Here is a 17,392-nt window from a genome sequence, read left to right as displayed (position 1 = left end):
GAGCGGATTCACTTAATTGAGAATAAATTCTAAAACAATCAATGGCTTTTTAAGATTGATATCTCATTTTGTTCCTATTACATGTAGCTCTACGATAAAGTAATAAATATGAACAATTTCTGCCGTTTTCGATTTTTCATGATTTTTTTAATACAAAAAAATTAGCTATTTTCACATAAAAAATATATTTTTTGCATAAATTTTTTACTATAACTCCGAAACTACTGAGCCGATTGAAACGCAATATATACGTGAAAATTTGTACATAGAATGGGAAAAACGTTTTCTAAATTCAATCAATCGAAAGAAGAACATTAACTACTCAATTTTATGTATTACAAACAAAAAACTAAAATTTTGTGAAAATGAGCGAATTCACTTAATTGTGAATAAATTCGAAAAAAAAATCAATAAGTTTTTAAGATCGATATCTCATTTTGTTCATATTGCAAGTGGCTTTGAAATAAAGTAATAAATCTGAACAATTTTTGCCTTTTTCGATTTTTCATGATTTTTTTAAAACAAAAAAATTGCTATTTTCACGTAAAAAATATATTTTTTGCTTCAATTTGTTATTATAATTCCGAAACTGCAGAGCCGATTGAAACGCGATATATAAATAGATTAAAAGTTATGTAAATCCCAACTTTCCTAAGTATATTTAAATAACATCGCACTAACCCTTTTTGAGCTTTCATTAATTATGTGGAGAAACAACTAAAAAAATTTATAATTCTTCTTAAAACTTTAAAAAAAAAACTTTTGGACCATATTTGTATTACTGGAACCACAGTACATCAGAATTGTGTAGTAATTCAAAAAGCCTTTAAAATTTTTTCGATTTTGTTGCCTTGTTTTATCAATCAAAGTCTATGAAATAAATTTTTTTGTTGGTATATGACTTAAATAGTCACTCTCTTTTAATAAAAACATACTGGTAATACAGTTGATCTTAAATCTAACAGAGCCAACAATAAACTAAACCTAACTGCAACTTGCTGTTACTATTTATATACACAGTGCCATCATCTAGCAGTTTCATGAATTATCTAACAGACAAAACTAAAATGTTATATTTCTAGAGCTTTTAGTAGCTTTAATATTAATGTCAGCAGCTTTAACAGTTAATGTTGTTATATTTATAATCAATGTTAATAGCAGAGTGTTATCAACATTATTGATAAGTAGAAGTTTCGAATACATGAAATGTTTATAAACATGCAGAATGTTTCAATCAGCCATTACGTTAAATTCATGCTTTATTTTATGTGAAATTCCAAAAAGTATAATTGTAATAAAACCCTGAACTATTTATTTAATCCAGGCTGCTAAATTCAAGTGATGTATGTAAAAACGTCCACAAATACTTTAGTTACATGCATTTCTGCACTTTTTTGCTACAATTTTAGACATTCTTTCACTTGTTTTACTTAGAGTTTGTTTTCATTACATTTTCTTACTGATGGCAAAATGGAAACTAAAGATACCAATATGTATAATAGATACAGAGATACATACACATGTGCTTTACTGGTATAACAGTGTCAGTATGTGTTACAATATTTACCCATTCACAGCTACTTATGGTTACATTTCAATGTCTAGTTTTATCGTCTTGTTAGCAAAAGTTTCTTTTTTTTCATTCTTTTTAACACTTCATTTTTTTGTCAATGCTGGCTGCTTGCAGCTCATCTTTAAACCTCAACTCTCTATGGTTTTGTAACTTTAAACGATGTTTGACATTTGTTGCATTCTTGACACGTTTTTAGGAAAATTTGCTAAAAAAAAATAATCCATAAAAATTTACAATTTGATCATTAATGAACAAAACATGCAAGCTACTGTTTAATATGTTACAAATTTAGCTGACTCTAAATTTTTTTCTCCAAAATTTCTCTTAATTTTTTTGTATATTTTTATAGAGTTTCAAATGCTCAGCATTAAATTTAAATTACTTAAAATATTTACTTAGCTTTTTCTCTTTAGTTTTTAAAGTATATTTTCTTCTTGCATTTTTCTATTTTTAAAATTTTCCTCTTAGAAGTTTTTGTTTTAAAGTAAATGAAAAACAAAAATTGTTACTGTTTTCTTAACTTTTTTTCTTTTTTTTTTTGTATTAAGTCTACTTAAGTATGTTTAACTTTACTTTCATATTTTTGTTGAACGAAAACTTTATACAGGAACTTAATAATCAATGACAAGAAAATATGCTCCACACCACTGTGTATGTGTGAGGCAGTGTGTTTCCAATATTGAACAGTAAGTCATGGAGTCTACAGGAAATAATACTTGTAACAGCCCTTAAATGGGTTGGAACAAGTAAAAAGTAAAGGGAAATAAATAAAACACCTCAAAAATTTTGTAATTCATGTTGTGGCGGAAACTTAAATAAAATATTAAATAATTGATAAAATTAAACACTCTAAGGAAAATTGCGGAATTATTGAAAAGAATTTAATAATTTATTAAAAACATTTAGTGGCAATTAGAACTCTTGTGGTTTATTTTATAATAAATAAATTAACCACAATTAATTTTCATTAAACATGCATAATTAGCTATTCGTCACTACAAAGGCAATAAAATTAATAAAATTCTCTTAATTTGTTAGCTCAAATTTTTGTACAATAGATGGCGTATGTTTTTAACGCGATTTTTGTTTTTAATAACTTGTGTGTCATTTTGAAGGGTGCATATCTGTCACTTATTCTCACTTAGTTGTTGAACATTATAGTGTAAACTACAAAGTTTTTTGATGCGACAAAGCATCATATACGGGAAGTTTTACTTTACCGATTGCTCACCAAAGCTTATGCTGAATGTGTTCCATCGGTTTCAATACGCAAAAAATGGTTTGTGCGATTCAGAATTGGTGATTTTGATTTTTGAAGAAAAAAAACTATATTCGGGTATGCGGAATCTTATATATTTTTAGGGAAACAAAATTAAAAAAAAAAATTTCAAACAATTTTCAACAATTTTTTTTCTATTTATTAGCGAAAAAAAATTTATGGAAAAATTTAAAAATTGTTTTTTTTTTGAAAATTTTAGTGAAAAACAAGTAAGAGAGCAATATTCGGCTGTACCGAATCTTATATACCCTTCACCAAATTATACTTTAAAATAAATTTTTTTAAATATTTTTAGGTAAACAAAATTTAATTTTTTTTTTTGAAATTGTTTTTTAAGTTTTTTCCAAATTTTTTTAAAAAATTTTTTCGAAATTTTTTTTAATTTTTTTTTGGAAAAAAATGTATGACAAAAAAATTGTTTGATGAAAAAAAATTCGGGTTAAAAAATATTTTTCCCGATTTTGACCCATTGTAGGTCCAACTTACTATAGCCTTATCTACATCTTTATTATATTGTCTATATTAATGACTTAGTAATCCAGATATAGATCAAAAATAGGTAAAAAAAATCGAGGTTGTCCCGATTTTATGGACCGATTTTGCTGATTTTAAATAGAAAACTTCTCGAAAGCATGTCTGACAGAATTATTGAAGATTTGGATCCCGAAGATATCTGGGGTCTTCAGAAAATTGATTTCAACAGACAGACAGACGGATATGGCTTAGTCGACTCCGCTATCTATAAGGATCCAGAATATATATACTTTATAGGGTCGGAAATGAAAAGTGTAGAAATTACAAACGGAATGACAAACTTATATATACCCTTCTCACGAAGGTGAAGGGTATAAAAATGCTGTTAAAAAATATTTTTTTCGATTTTGACCCATTATAGGTCCGACTTACGCCGCTGCAAAGGCCTTCATTTGATATCCATATTGTCTATATTAATATATTGATCATAAATAGTTCAAAAATCGAGGTTGTTTTTTCCTTATATCGCAGCCATTTATAGGCCGATTTTATCGATTTTAAATAGCAACCGAACCGGGTCTATAGTGGATATATTAATTTATAAAGTATGTATGTAAGTTATTTGGAGGCTACGGAAAGATGATTTCAATATACAGACGTACATGGCTATATCGACTCCGCTATATACATATAACTATCTAGAAGATCGTGAACGATATAATAATTAGAAGCATTACTCCTTTGCAAAATCATTGGAAGCGAACTGAAGCCGAGAGACCTTTACTAATGTTAGTTCTTCAAGTTTCTCCAACCCACATACGCCTGCCTGTTCTTACTTATTTGCAAATAAAATATCTAAATTTGTACTGCATACTTTAGGGGGCTATTTTTATTACAGTTAACTGGACTCAAAAAAAAACTTCCAAGTTTTAACCGGAATTTTTCAAATTTTTTTCTTTGCAAACCATCTCCTGAAAATTTCGAATCGAATAAAAAAAATCTGGCAAATCGCTCCAGCCATTCTCACGTGATGGCATTACATACATGGACCATTTTATTTATATATTAGTATATTGACGCATACCCGCTGAAAACATTCGTATTGACCTAAAATACCACCAAAACAATTTTTAGCTTGCTCTAAGAATGGCAACCCGTGCCGACTTTCGATTTAGTTTTGAGCTGCATTTACAAGGGGAAAAAATGATTTTTTTCAGTTTTTGTAAAAATTTTGATATTAAATAATTACTTTTGCAATTTAATTTAAAAGAATCGAAATGTGAACACAATTGTCGTTTTAGTAAGATATAAAAGACCAAAATTGGTTAAAAAATGTTAAAGTTATTAAAAAATCGCCAGGCCATTAATATGTCTCAGGCCACAAGAACAAGAGATGTAGGAACAAAATTAACATATTTTGAGAAATATTAAAATAAAAGCTTATTTTTACAAATATATTTTGTTCGTGCATCAGTCCTCTGATATGAAAAAAGGACATGTCATTGAACTAGTCCAATTGTGTGAAAAAGTTGACAATTTATCAATGAATGTTAAACAAATGTTATGACCAGTGAAATATCTAAAACTCAACAAGTTCCTTTGGATTAGATCCATGACGTGTTCCAAAGTGAATATAAGATGTCAATTTGCCCCTACATAGGCCATCGTTAAGTTAAAGTAAAATGTCCCTTCCATAACAAGCGTTTCACCAAAAACCATTGCCTATCCCCCAGGGACCTATGGCGATTCCATTTATTTCTTGTTTTCCTTAACATTGCAATAAATCATGTTATAAACTCTTAAATTAAAAAATTGTTAAGATAAATGTTAAACTTAAATTAGGGTCAATTAACTGACGCTTTATTGACATTTCATAAAAAGTGTGCTTGTGCAAATATTTAATTGTTATAATTGCTTGACTTCATCAAAAGCTTAACATAACCTCATTTTTTCTATGTAAACTTCAACATTGTCATCTCTTAAACATCGAACCAGCAGGTGCGTAGGGAAAAAAAGGAAATTCATCAAAGTTTGTAGCTGAAATACTTGGGTAAATAAAAAGCTGATAAAATCGAATGTTTCTTACACAAATATCAATTAGTTCCTCCTGCTGTTTTGCAACACCTCTGTTAACTATGTTTCCTTGTTATTTTCACTTTCATTCAATTTCACAATTCAATAAATCTATATATATAACCCCTTAATATAAAAATGTAAAAAAAATTAATGCAAATTCGTTGTCCTTTCCCAGGTACATATTTCCGTGAACGTGTGTATAATTTGTTTTGCTTCCCTTTTTGTTTATTTTCAGGTGGCCTGGATGCACTTCGAACAGTCGGCCATATTGACGGTGCACAATCATGTGATAACGCGTAATCCACGCATTAGTGTGACACACGATAAACATGACCGTCATCGCACCTGGTATTTACACATCAACAATGTGCAGGAAGAGGACAAGGGCCGCTATATGTGCCAAATCAATACGGTTACAGCCAAAACACAATTTGGCTATTTAAATGTGGTTGGTAAGTTGCAAAATGAAACAGTGAATGAAACAAACAGAGGACATGAAATGAATTTATTAACAACAACAAAATAAACCATTTAATTGTATAAAAATCTCTAGCATATCATATTTACCCAAGAAATCCCTTAACAATATTGGGGCTGTGATTTAGTTGACAAAATGAAATTTGTTTGCGTGTGTTTTATAAATAAATTAAAAATAAATTTATTCTTTGAAACGTCTACCAAAGAGACTCCTTCCTCCTGCCTGCCTTCCTGCTTCTTCAGCAGTATTGCTTTCTTGGAAATTGTAAATCAAAGCAAATATCTTTGGGGACCCCAGCACACAAAAGAAACAACAACGAGATGGTAGTAAGGAATGCGAAGAGCTCACTGGCAAAACAGCAAATATCAGTTAAGAAAAATTATTTAAGCCAACAATTTATGCTTCAATGATTCCACTTTATATGCGTTGCAAAGTACATTTTGGTAGCAGGGTAAGAAAGTATATGACTCTTGTTTGCATGCATATACACCAAAAAGGAAATCACTGCCACAATGTCATAATAGAGAGAGTATGGCTCTCTATGTGTGTCTATATTGTGTAGCAGTAAATTTTGTTAATGTAGGAGTACAATTTTACTATCCGTTACCCAGTTGCTTAACAAGTAGCCACAGTCCACTTCATAGTAGCAAAAATGCTACTTATCGTCCACACTAGTTACATTTGATAACACTGGTAGCCTTTAAAGTAGTGTGTTGACACATTTTCATCTCAATTCCTTGTCAGGAGAACTCGAATCTCATTGTAGAAAAAATGCTACTTAAAGGACACACTAGTTACCTTTGATACCACTGGTAGTCTTTAAAGTAGTGTATTGACACATTTTCTTATCAATTCCTTGGCACGAAAACTCGAGACCCACAACTAGTGTTAGTGCTAGTACTAAATATGACAATAAACCTCTTTACAATGACATACCTGAGGTAAACAGACCAATCAAAAGCTTTGGAGGAAGACTTGTCAAAACTGATTTCATGAACTGCCGGGTAATTCCATCACATCGTCTTTGAATTCTGCCACTAAATACGTTGCTCCATATGTCATAGTTGTATCTATGTTTTAGAATCTATTTCAGTTGTAGAATAGCAATTATTTTTATTAGAATATTTCATTGCAAGTCTTGAAATAATAAATAAACTGTTGCAAATATCTTTTTTAAACCTTGGAAATTTTGGATGTCTTGATTTATGATGGAGTATAACAAGAATATTAAATTATTTTATATAGGGGGGATTTCATGTCAAGTGAACCAACTTTTGAAATCGATGTCTTCCGATCGGGATGAAATTTGCACCAAGGTTAGCTCTATTGGATAGTAACTCAGACACAATTTTTCAACAACATCGGTCGAGAACTCTCTGAGTTATAGGGGGTAAAATTTTGACAATTTGGTCAAACAGGGGTTTTTTCTTATCCATGTAACTTATTACCTATTGTTCTTAGCAAAATGTGTTCCAAATAGTATAGATAGCTATTTCTTCGATCTTTCGAAAAAAAATATTTAAAAAAAAAAATAAAAAATTTTTAATATTTTTTTTCCGAAATCAAAAACTTTTTTGACTTTTTTTTAAAATACGCTATTTTTTTTTATTTTTTTTTTTTTCTTAAAATAAAGTTTAAATTTTTTCCTTGGACACCTACTTGGTCGCTTAGTGGGATGCGAGTGGGATATCTATCAAAATAAATATTTTGTAACTCAAAACATAAAATTTTTGACTTTTTTTGCAAAATCAAAAACTTTGTTGACTTTTTTTTTTCAAAATGGACCCTTTTTTAATCTTTTTTTTTAGGTCAAACAAAAGCTTAGATATTATCCTTGAAGACCCTTTTGGTCGCTTAGTGGGATGCGAGTGGGATATCTATCAAAATAAATATTTTTTAACTCAAGACTTACAATTTTTGACTTTTTTTTTTGCAAATACGATTTTTTTTCCAAATGGGCCCTTTTTTTAAAATTTTTTTTGTAGTCAAAAGAAAGCTTAGGTCCATTCCTTTAAGATATTTTTAGTCCCTTAGTGGGATGCGAGTAGGATATCTATCAAAATAAATATTTTGTAACGCAAGACATACAATTTTTTAATTTTTTTTTGCAAAATCAAAATTTTTTTCCAATATGGGCCCTTTTTTAATTTTTTTTTTTTGCTCAAAAGAAAGCCTAGGTCCATTCCTTTAAGATATTTTTAGTCCCTTAGTGGGATGCGAGTGGGATATCTATCAAAATAAATGTTTTAACACAAAAATTGTATGTCTTGAGTTACAAAACATTTATTTTGATATATATCCCACTCGCATCCCACTAAGCGATCAAAACCATCTTAAAGGAATAGGCCTAAGCTTTCTTTATAGCAAAAAAAAAAATTACAAAAAGGGCCCATTTTAAAAAAAAGTCAAAAAAGTTTTTGATTTTGCCAAAAAATCAAAAATTGTATATCTTGAGTTACAAAATATTTATTTTGATAGATATCCCACTCGTATCCCACTAAGGGACCTAAAATATCTTAAAGGAATGGACCTAAGCTTTCTTTTGACTAAAAAAAAATTTTTAAAAAAGGGCCCATTTTGAAAAAAAATTCGAATTTGCAAAAAAAAAGTCAATAATTGAATGTCTTGAGTTACAACATTTTTATTTTAATAGATATCCTACTCACATCTTCCTAAGTGACAAAATAGGTCTTAAAGGAAAAGACCAAAGCTTTCTTTTGAGCAAAAAAAATTTTTAAAAAAAAGTCCCATATTGGAAAAAAATTTCGATTTTGCAAAAAAAAATTAAAAAATTGTATGTCTTGCGTTACAAAATATTTATTTTGATAGATATCCCACTCGCATCCCACTAAGGGACTAAAAATATCTTAAAGGAATGGACCTAGGCTTTCTTTTGAGCAAAAAAAAAAAATTAAAAAAGGGCCCATATTGGAAAAAAATTTTGATTTTGCAAAAAAAAATTAAAAAATTGTATGTCTTGCGTTACAAAATATTTATTTTGATAGATATCCTACTCGCATCCCACTAAGGGACTAAAAATATCTTAAAGGAATGGACCTAAGCTTTCTTTTGACTACAAAAAAAAATTTTAAAAAAAGGGCCCATTTGGAAAAAAAATCGTATTTGCAAAAAAAAAAGTCAAAAATTGTAAGTCTTGAGTTAAAAAATATTTATTTTGATAGATATCCCACTCGCATCCCACTAAGCGACCAAAAGGGTATTCAAGGATAATATCTAAGCTTTTGTTTGACCTAAAAAAAAGATTAAAAAAGGGTCCATTTTGAAAAAAAAAAGTCAACAAAGTTTTTGATTTTGCAAAAAAAGTCAAAAATTTTATGTTTTGAGTTACAAAATATTTATTTTGATAGATATCCCACTCGCATCCCACTAAGCGACCAAGTAGGTGTTCAAGGAAAATATCTAAACTTTATTTTAAGAAAAAAAAAAAAATAAAAAAAATAGCGTATTTTAAAAAAAAGTCAAAAAAGTTTTTGATTTCGGAAAAAAAATATTAAAAATTTTTTATTTTTTTTTTTAAATATTTTTTTTCGAAAGATCGAAGAAATAGCTATCTATACTATTTGGAACACATTTTGCTAAGAACAATAGGTAATAAGTTACATGGATAAGAAAAAACCCCTGTTTGACCAAATTGTCAAAATTTTACCCCCTATAACTCAGAGAGTTCTCGACCGATGTTGTTGAAAAATTGTGTCTGAGTTACTATCCAATAGAGCTAACCTTGGTGCAAATTTCATCCCGATCGGAAGACATCGATTTCAAAAGTTGGTTCACTTGACATGAAATCCCCCATAGATTTAATGCAATAGAGTATGAAAATTGACAACAGCAAGGCAATTATGTGCTTAAAAATTATTTTAAGTTAGATTTCCATAAATTTTTAGAAATTGTAGGTAGAATTACGCAGGTCAACAGCAAAAAAAAAGGCATCACTAACCACTATATAGATTTGATGCATCATGGTTAACTAAGTACAAAAATGGTAAAATTTTTGAATTCTATGGATAGAATTTTTTTAACATTTTTTTTTCTAAAATTGTGAATTTGTTTTAGATGTTTAATAATTTATTATAACTCAAAAAGGGTTACTCCGATATTATTGAAATAAACTTAGAAAAGTTCAAATTTACATAACCTTCAATCGGTTCAGTAGTTTCGGAGTTATAATAACAAATTAAAGCAAAAAATATATTTTTTACATGAAAATAGCAAATTTTTTTGTTTTAGAAAAATCAAGTTTATTGCTTCGTAGCAAACCCACACATAATAGCAACAAAAAGAGATATCGATCATTAAAATCGATTGATTATTTTTGAATTTATTCACAATTAAGTGAATTCGCTCATTTTCACAGAATTAAACTTTTATGTTTGATATACATAAAATTGAGTAGTGAATAATTTTCATTCGATTGATTGAATTTTCAAACCATTTTCCCCATGCTATGGACAAATTTCCACATATATATTTCGTTTCAATCGGCTCAGTAGTTTCGGAGTTATAATAACAAATTGAAGAAACAAATATATTTTTTACGTGAAAATAGCAAATTTTTTTATTTTAAAAAAATTATGAAAAATCGAAAACAACAGAAATTGTTCAGGTTTATTGCTTTGTCGCAAACCCACATATAATAGCAACAAAATGAGATATCGACCATACAAATTGATTGATTATTTTCGAATCTATTCTTAATTAAGTGAATTCGCTCATTTTCACAAAAATGAACTTTTTTTTTGATATACCTAAAATTGAGTAGTTAATAATCTTCTTTCGATTGATTGAATTTTGAAAATATTTTCCCCATGCTATGTACAAATTTTCGCATTAATATTTCGTTTCAATTGCCCCAGTAGTTTCGGAGTTATAATAACAAATTGAAGCAAAAAATATATTTTTTATGTGAAAATATCCAATTTTTTTGTTTTAAAAAATCATAAAAAATCGAAACTGGTATAAATTGTTGAGATTTATTGCTTTGTCATAAACCCATATATAATAGCAACAAAATGAGATATCGATCCAACAAATCAATTGATTCTTTTCGAATTTATTCACAATTAAGTGAATTCGCTCATTTTCACAAAAATTAACTTTTTTGTTTGATATACATAAAATTAAGTAGTTAATAATCTTTTTTCGATTAATTGAATTATGAAAATATTTTCCCGATGCTACGTACAAATTTTCTTATATATATATTTCGTTTCAATCGGCTCAGTAGTTTCGGAGTTATAATAACAAATTGAAGCAAAAAATATATTTTTTATGTGAAAAAAGAAAATTTTTTTATTTTAAAAAAATCATGAAAAATCGAAAACGGCAGAAATTGTTTAGATTTATTGCTTTATCGCAAAGCCACCTGTAATAGAAACAAAATGAGATATCGATCATAAAAATCTATGGAATATTTTCAAATTTATTCACAATTAAGTGAATTCACTTATTTTCAATAAATTGTGGGTACAGGCGTGTACTTTGAGTGTACATTTTACATGTGTTTTGTTTTTGTTACAATAATTTAAATTCAATTTAAACTAAAAGAATTGAAATGTGTACGTAATTGTCGTTCTATTTTTAAAGTTATTAAAAAATCGCCAGGCCATTAACGTGTCTCAGGCCAATAGAACAAGAATGACCAAAATTAGCATATTTTGAGAAATATTAAAATAAAAGCTCATTTTTACTTAAAATATATCCATATTTACGTGTATATGAGTTTTTGTCTTCGTAGGATACCGTTAACCTATTCGCAGGTATGAACAAAGAAATACAAATTTTTTAACTCCAGTTTCAAAACTTCATTTTCAAATTTTTAAAAATTTTGTTAAACAAATTTCAGAATTTTTTAATCATCTCATTGAGCTTTATTGAGAATATAATAGGCAATCAAAATATGAAAAAATTATGAAAATATCTCTTATAGTTTTTCCGTACCTACGATTTAAATCTTGAAATTTTCGAGAAAAACCAATTATTTGGCCATTTTTTGGCGAATGAGCTCTATTTCCTTACTGTTATGAATTTTAAGTAGAAACTATTCAGAGTATTATAGTCCAGATAATTCTAAATATAATCTGAAAGTTTTACTAAAATTGGAAAACGTTAAACCTTAAATCGTGAAGGTCAAATGTCAAATTTTACAATATTTGGAATTTCTAATTTAAAGATATCGTAATGTTATTTATTTTTGGGTCGATTTTGATGTAACTTAAGAAAAATATAACATAAACTCTAGTATTTATAAGAACAGCACGAGAATGGAAATTAACCCTTAATGGCACTTGGGGTTAAAATGACCTATAACTTTTAAAATCATAATTTTATTAAGGGCCCCCCTAATGTGCATCTGTATGTTGAAATCAACTTTCCGTAGCCATCAAATAACATAAATACACGATTAATTCATCAATATATCCGCTATAATCCCGGTTCGGTTCCTATTTAAAATCGTGAAAATCGTCCAACAAATAGCGGATATGGATGGATATATTTTTGTAAACGTTGTATGAAGTACTTAACTTTACATTTCCTTAAAATTTAAAAAACTCCACAAAAATTTTACCTCCCCTTACCAAAAAACTCTAATCCCCTCAACACGTAACAAAAAATTTCTTTGCCAAAACAAAAAGTCAATTAAGCAATGACTACCAAAACCCCAGACTAAAACTAACAACTAATTTCCAAAAAAATATTAAATAAAACCAAGACAACCACAATAACAAATAACTAATAAAACTTAAGGTTTCACTTCAAAGAAAGTGAAATCATCAGCAGCGTTGATTTAATTTATATTTAAAAAGAAAGAAGTGTCATCATCATCAAGTAGCTCAATCTCTTATAAATAAACTCCCGACTCCTGAAACAATAATACTTATTATAAGCAGCGGAAGGAACTATTTGTCGTTGGTTGCAAGTAAAAACTTTTTATAGAAGGCTTTGGGAATTTACTTAAATGTCACACTGTTGTGTTGTATTGCTTGGCATGCCACACAAATGTGAACTGTTGCAAGCTGCTGTTGCCAGTATAAATATTTATGTCTATGTTACCACAAACATGTTCTAATAACTTAAGATTTTACGTTATTTGTTTATAAAGAGAGTTTAAATAGTCACAGCAGTTAAGTTGTTTGGGGGGCGAAGATGACTTGCAAGTTTGGGTAAAAAGTTGGAAACGAATTGAAATTGAGGTAATTATAGTGTCAATTTTAAATAATGAAGATTAGAGCCGAGCATACCTTTGGACTTGTCTAGAGTAATATCCAAAGACTTTGGCGGGATTCGAACCCACAAACCTCAGTATGATAGTCCTGCATACTATTATCCAGGCTATCATGCCTTTGTTAAGCAATGGCAGATTGAGTAAACGAATTTAAACATCCTCTCCAAAATAAATATTTTATCCAGGAGTGAACTGGTAAACTATTTGGTAATGTGCTATCTTCTCTGTCTGATGTTTGGGAGTTCGCTTCCTAACATGTATCCGATGTTATCAGAATTAGAGATTTATGCTGTTCATTAGCCTGCTCGTTAAATTAATTTGGAATATTTTTTTTTCTCCATTACCCCACTTGGGAGCAAAGCATCCCCATCTTATACCATTTGTTTGCAGTTGTTTTTCGCATATTTCCCATGTAAGATTTCACTCCTTGTTATTGGAGTATCGTGCGTCTTCATGTACGATGTTGCCATTAGAACCAGACTGTAGTTATTTTTGTATCAGTTTCGTTACACGGTTGTTGTTCCTGCTAAGTAGGTGATTGGTCTGCTGTAGCGGGTTCAAGGATACATGTAGGATGTTGCCATAAGATCCAGCCTATTGTTATTTTTGCCTTGTGTCAGTTTCGTTAATCGGTTGTTGTTAAAACTGAGAAGATGATTGATCTGCTGTAGCGGGTCTAGGATAATTGTGTTGCCATCTGTCGTTGCCTAGAAACAACGCCCTCTGTGTATTTGGTGTAGTGGTGGTTGGTTGCTAATTTAATTATTTGATTCCTACCTTTTTCCCAGGGGGTGGCGGGCTTCCTGACCTTTATCATGATGTTATCCTCTTTTCCAGGAGGAGTTTTGTTTTATTGTTGGATTGGTCCCATATTTGGTAGTTGAACTTCAAACCCAATATTTACTCCTAATGTTGCTCAATAGTTTGACAGGTTAATCTGATTTATATTGCATTCTATAGGGTATCTTTGCAATCATTTTAAATACACAATACCATCATACTCTTTATTTAAAGTTCTTGATAACATCCTCATTATCATCATCTTCAGGAGCTGTACTAGAAGCAGCAGCAAACAACATCAGCCCTAGTATTAGTTAGTTAGTAAATAAATAAATGAGTCAGCCAGTAAGTCATTCCCTTATTCCGTCGTTCATTCATTCTTTCCTTTATTTATACAGTTTGTAAGTTAGTTAAAGTTACAATAAGGCATGACGAGAGTAAGTGGCAGGATAACAAGTCAAAAACTCATTTAGCCTCTTGGCCAAATAAATAAGTAAATAAACAAGTGTTTGTTTCCTTTACTTTTTATACATACCTACCATAGCCAAGAAGTTTGTTTAATGTTGTTTTCATATTTTTATACTAGAAAAGGAAACCAGAAACAACATTATTGTAGGGTTTTTATATTAATACCTACCAACAACTTCATCATCATAATGCTCATCAACATGTACTTCATCTTCAAGAACCACAAAGACAAGTGGAAGGAAGGTAACTTCAGTTAAAACTGGCTCTATAGCAGGCAATGGCAAACATTAGGCACCATGCTTTACCCTGCTCTTGGTCTATCAACCAAGAATGCGCGGGCATGAAACACTGTGAACATGTGAAGGCACGGTGCCTAGGTTTTGCCGATCACTGCTGCTAAAGCCAACTCATCAGTGTCTGTGTTGTATGAGTATTAAGACTCGTATTTATTTTAAATAAAACAGAAACTACTTTATTACCTTCTTAGTAACACATAAAGAGTGATAGAAACTCATCATCTCAAGAGTCAACTTTAGAAATCCAACAATTCCCTTAGTAAAATAGCAACAAAATGTAAAAGAAAATGAAACAAATAGCAAGTATCTTTACAATTAAAGCAACCATAACCAAACATACTTAGTCTTATAACTTACTCTACAGACTGACTAAATTAGAAAACGTACATAATAGTACCACAAGAACATACTGCTCTAAGTTTCGCCTTATAATTATATTGTTAATCTAACCTAATTGGATTTAAGCATCTCACTTGATTCTATTCCTAATATTCATTTGACTTCTTTGTGCTTTTTTTATTTACAGTTCCTCCCAATATAGATGACTCGTTGAGTTCGAGTGATGTGATTGTTAGAGAAGGCTCAAATATTTCATTACGCTGTCGTGCTAGTGGCAGTCCAAAGCCAGTCATTAAATGGAAAAGGGATGATAACTCAAGAATTACAATTAGTAGAAATCATATTGGTAAGTTAAAACAAGAAGTGGAAAAAAAAAATAAAGAAATATATGAAATATACCAAAGTGAGAAAGAGTTCAATTTCGGTAGCCACATGTTGACACGTAGTAACTGACATTTACTTAAAGAATCTGTCATGAAATAAATAAGAATTTAAAATTTTGTTCAGTTCTAGTTCAGTTCTAGTTCAGTTCTAGTTCAGTTCTAGTTCAGTTCTAGTTCAGTTCTACTTCAGTTCTAGTTCAGTTCTAGTTCAGTTCTAGTTCAGTTCTAGTTCAGTTCTAGTTCAGTTCTAGTTCAGTTCTAGTTCAGTTCTAGTTCAGTTCTAGTTCAGTTCTAGTTCAGTTCTAGTTCAGTTCTAGTTCAGTTCTAGTTCAGTTCTAGTTCAGTTCTAGTTCAGTTCTAGTTCAGTTCTAGTTCAGTTCTAGTTCAGTTCTAGTTCAGTTCTAGTTCAGTTCTAGTTCAGTTCTAGTTCAGTTCTAGTTCAGTTCTAGTTCAGTTCTAGTTCAGTTCTAGTTCAGTTCTAGTTCAGTTCTAGTTCAGTTCTAGTTCAGTTCTAGTTCAGTTCTAGTTCAGTTCTAGTTCAGTTCTAGTTCAGTTCTAGTTCAGTTCTAGTTCAGTTCTAGTTCAGTTCTAGTTCAGTTCTAGTTCAGTTCTAGTTCAGTTCTAGTTCAGTTCTAGTTCAGTTCTAGTTCAGTTCTAGTTCAGTTCTAGTTCAGTTCTAGTTCAGTTCTAGTTCAGTTCTAGTTCAGTTCTAGTTCAGTTCTAGTTCAGTTCTAGTTCAGTTCTAGTTCAGTTCTAGTTCAGTTCTAGTTCAGTTCTAGTTCAGTTCTAGTTCAGTTCTAGTTCAGTTCTAGTTCAGTTCTAGTTCAGTTGTAGTTCAGTTCTAGTTCAGTTCTAGTTCAGTTCTAGTTCAGTTCTAGTTCAGTTCTAGTTCAGTTCTAGTTCAGTTCTAGTTCAGTTCTAGTTCAGTTCTAGTTCAGTTCTAGTTCAGTTCTAGTTCAGTTCTAGTTCAGTTCTAGTTCAGTTCTAGTTCAGTTCTAGTTCAGTTCTAGTTCAGTTCTAGTTCAGTTCTAGTTCAGTTCTAGTTCAGTTCTAGTTCAGTTCTAGTTCAGTTCTAGTTCAGTTCTAGTTCAGGTTCTAGTTCAGTTCTAGTTCAGTTCTAGTTCAGGTTCTAGTTCAGGTTCTAGTTCAGGTTCTAGTTCAGGTTCTAGTTCAGGTTCTAGTTCAGGTTCTAGTTCAGGTTCTAGTTCAGGTTCTAGTTCAGGTTCTAGTTCAGGTTCTAGTTCAGGTTCTAGTTCAGGTTCTAGTTCAGGTTCTAGTTCAGGTTCTAGTTCAGGTTCTAGTTCAGGTTCTAGTTCAGGTTCTAGTTCAGGTTCTAGTTCAGGTTCTAGTTCAGGTTCTAGTTCAGGTTCTAGTTCAGGTTCTAGTTCAGGTTCTAGTTCAGGTTCTAGTTCAGGTTCTAGTTCAGGTTCTAGTTCAGGTTCTAGTTCAGGTTCTAGTTCAGGTTCTAGTTCAGGTTCTAGTTCAGGTTCTAGTTCAGGTTCTAGTTCAGGTTCTAGTTCAAGTTCTAGTTCAGGTTCAGGTTCAGGTTCTAGTTCACTTTTTTTTGTAATTTGACAATTATTTCTTATTCTATTTTTGTATATTTGCAGTAAATGAATGGGAAGGTGATACTTTGGAAATTACACGAATATCACGCTTAGATATGGGTGCCTATTTGTGTATTGCAACGAATGGAGTGCCACCAACGGTTTCAAAACGCATCAAAGTCAGTGTAGATTGTAAGTATTAACAATTAAGTATTAAATTAAGAAAAAATATCTTTAAAGATTTAAGAGCTATTTATTTTATTTTACTATATAGAAATGTTCTTTCAAAGAGAATATTAAATCGCTCCTTAAAGAATTTCCAAACCAGTTCTGTTACAATTTCATTGCACCTGTAACACTACCTAAACTAGCAATATTTGCCAAAAACAACAGCAACAACAACAAACTCCACTTGTTATGACTAATACTTCAAAGGCTTATAGATTTGTAAACACT

General features: G+C 30.3%; 1 protein-coding gene across 1 annotated transcript in view; it reads left to right on the top strand.

Annotated features, from left to right (window-relative positions):
* The window catches only part of DIP-zeta (Dpr-interacting protein zeta), a 136,752-nt gene that overhangs the window by 68,526 nt on the left and 50,834 nt on the right, over positions 1–17,392 (top strand). The window contains exons 3-5 of the mRNA XM_065500431.1: positions 5,638–5,854; positions 15,194–15,352; positions 17,000–17,128. Of these exons, the coding sequence (XP_065356503.1) occupies positions 5,638–5,854; positions 15,194–15,352; positions 17,000–17,128 (505 nt within the window). The remainder of the gene's footprint in view (positions 1–5,637; positions 5,855–15,193; positions 15,353–16,999; positions 17,129–17,392) is intronic.

This window comes from Calliphora vicina, chromosome 2 (genome assembly GCF_958450345.1).
Source record: "Calliphora vicina chromosome 2, idCalVici1.1, whole genome shotgun sequence".
Lineage (NCBI taxonomy): Eukaryota > Metazoa > Arthropoda > Insecta > Diptera > Calliphoridae > Calliphora > Calliphora vicina.
This window is presented reverse-complemented; position numbering and strand designations above follow the sequence as displayed.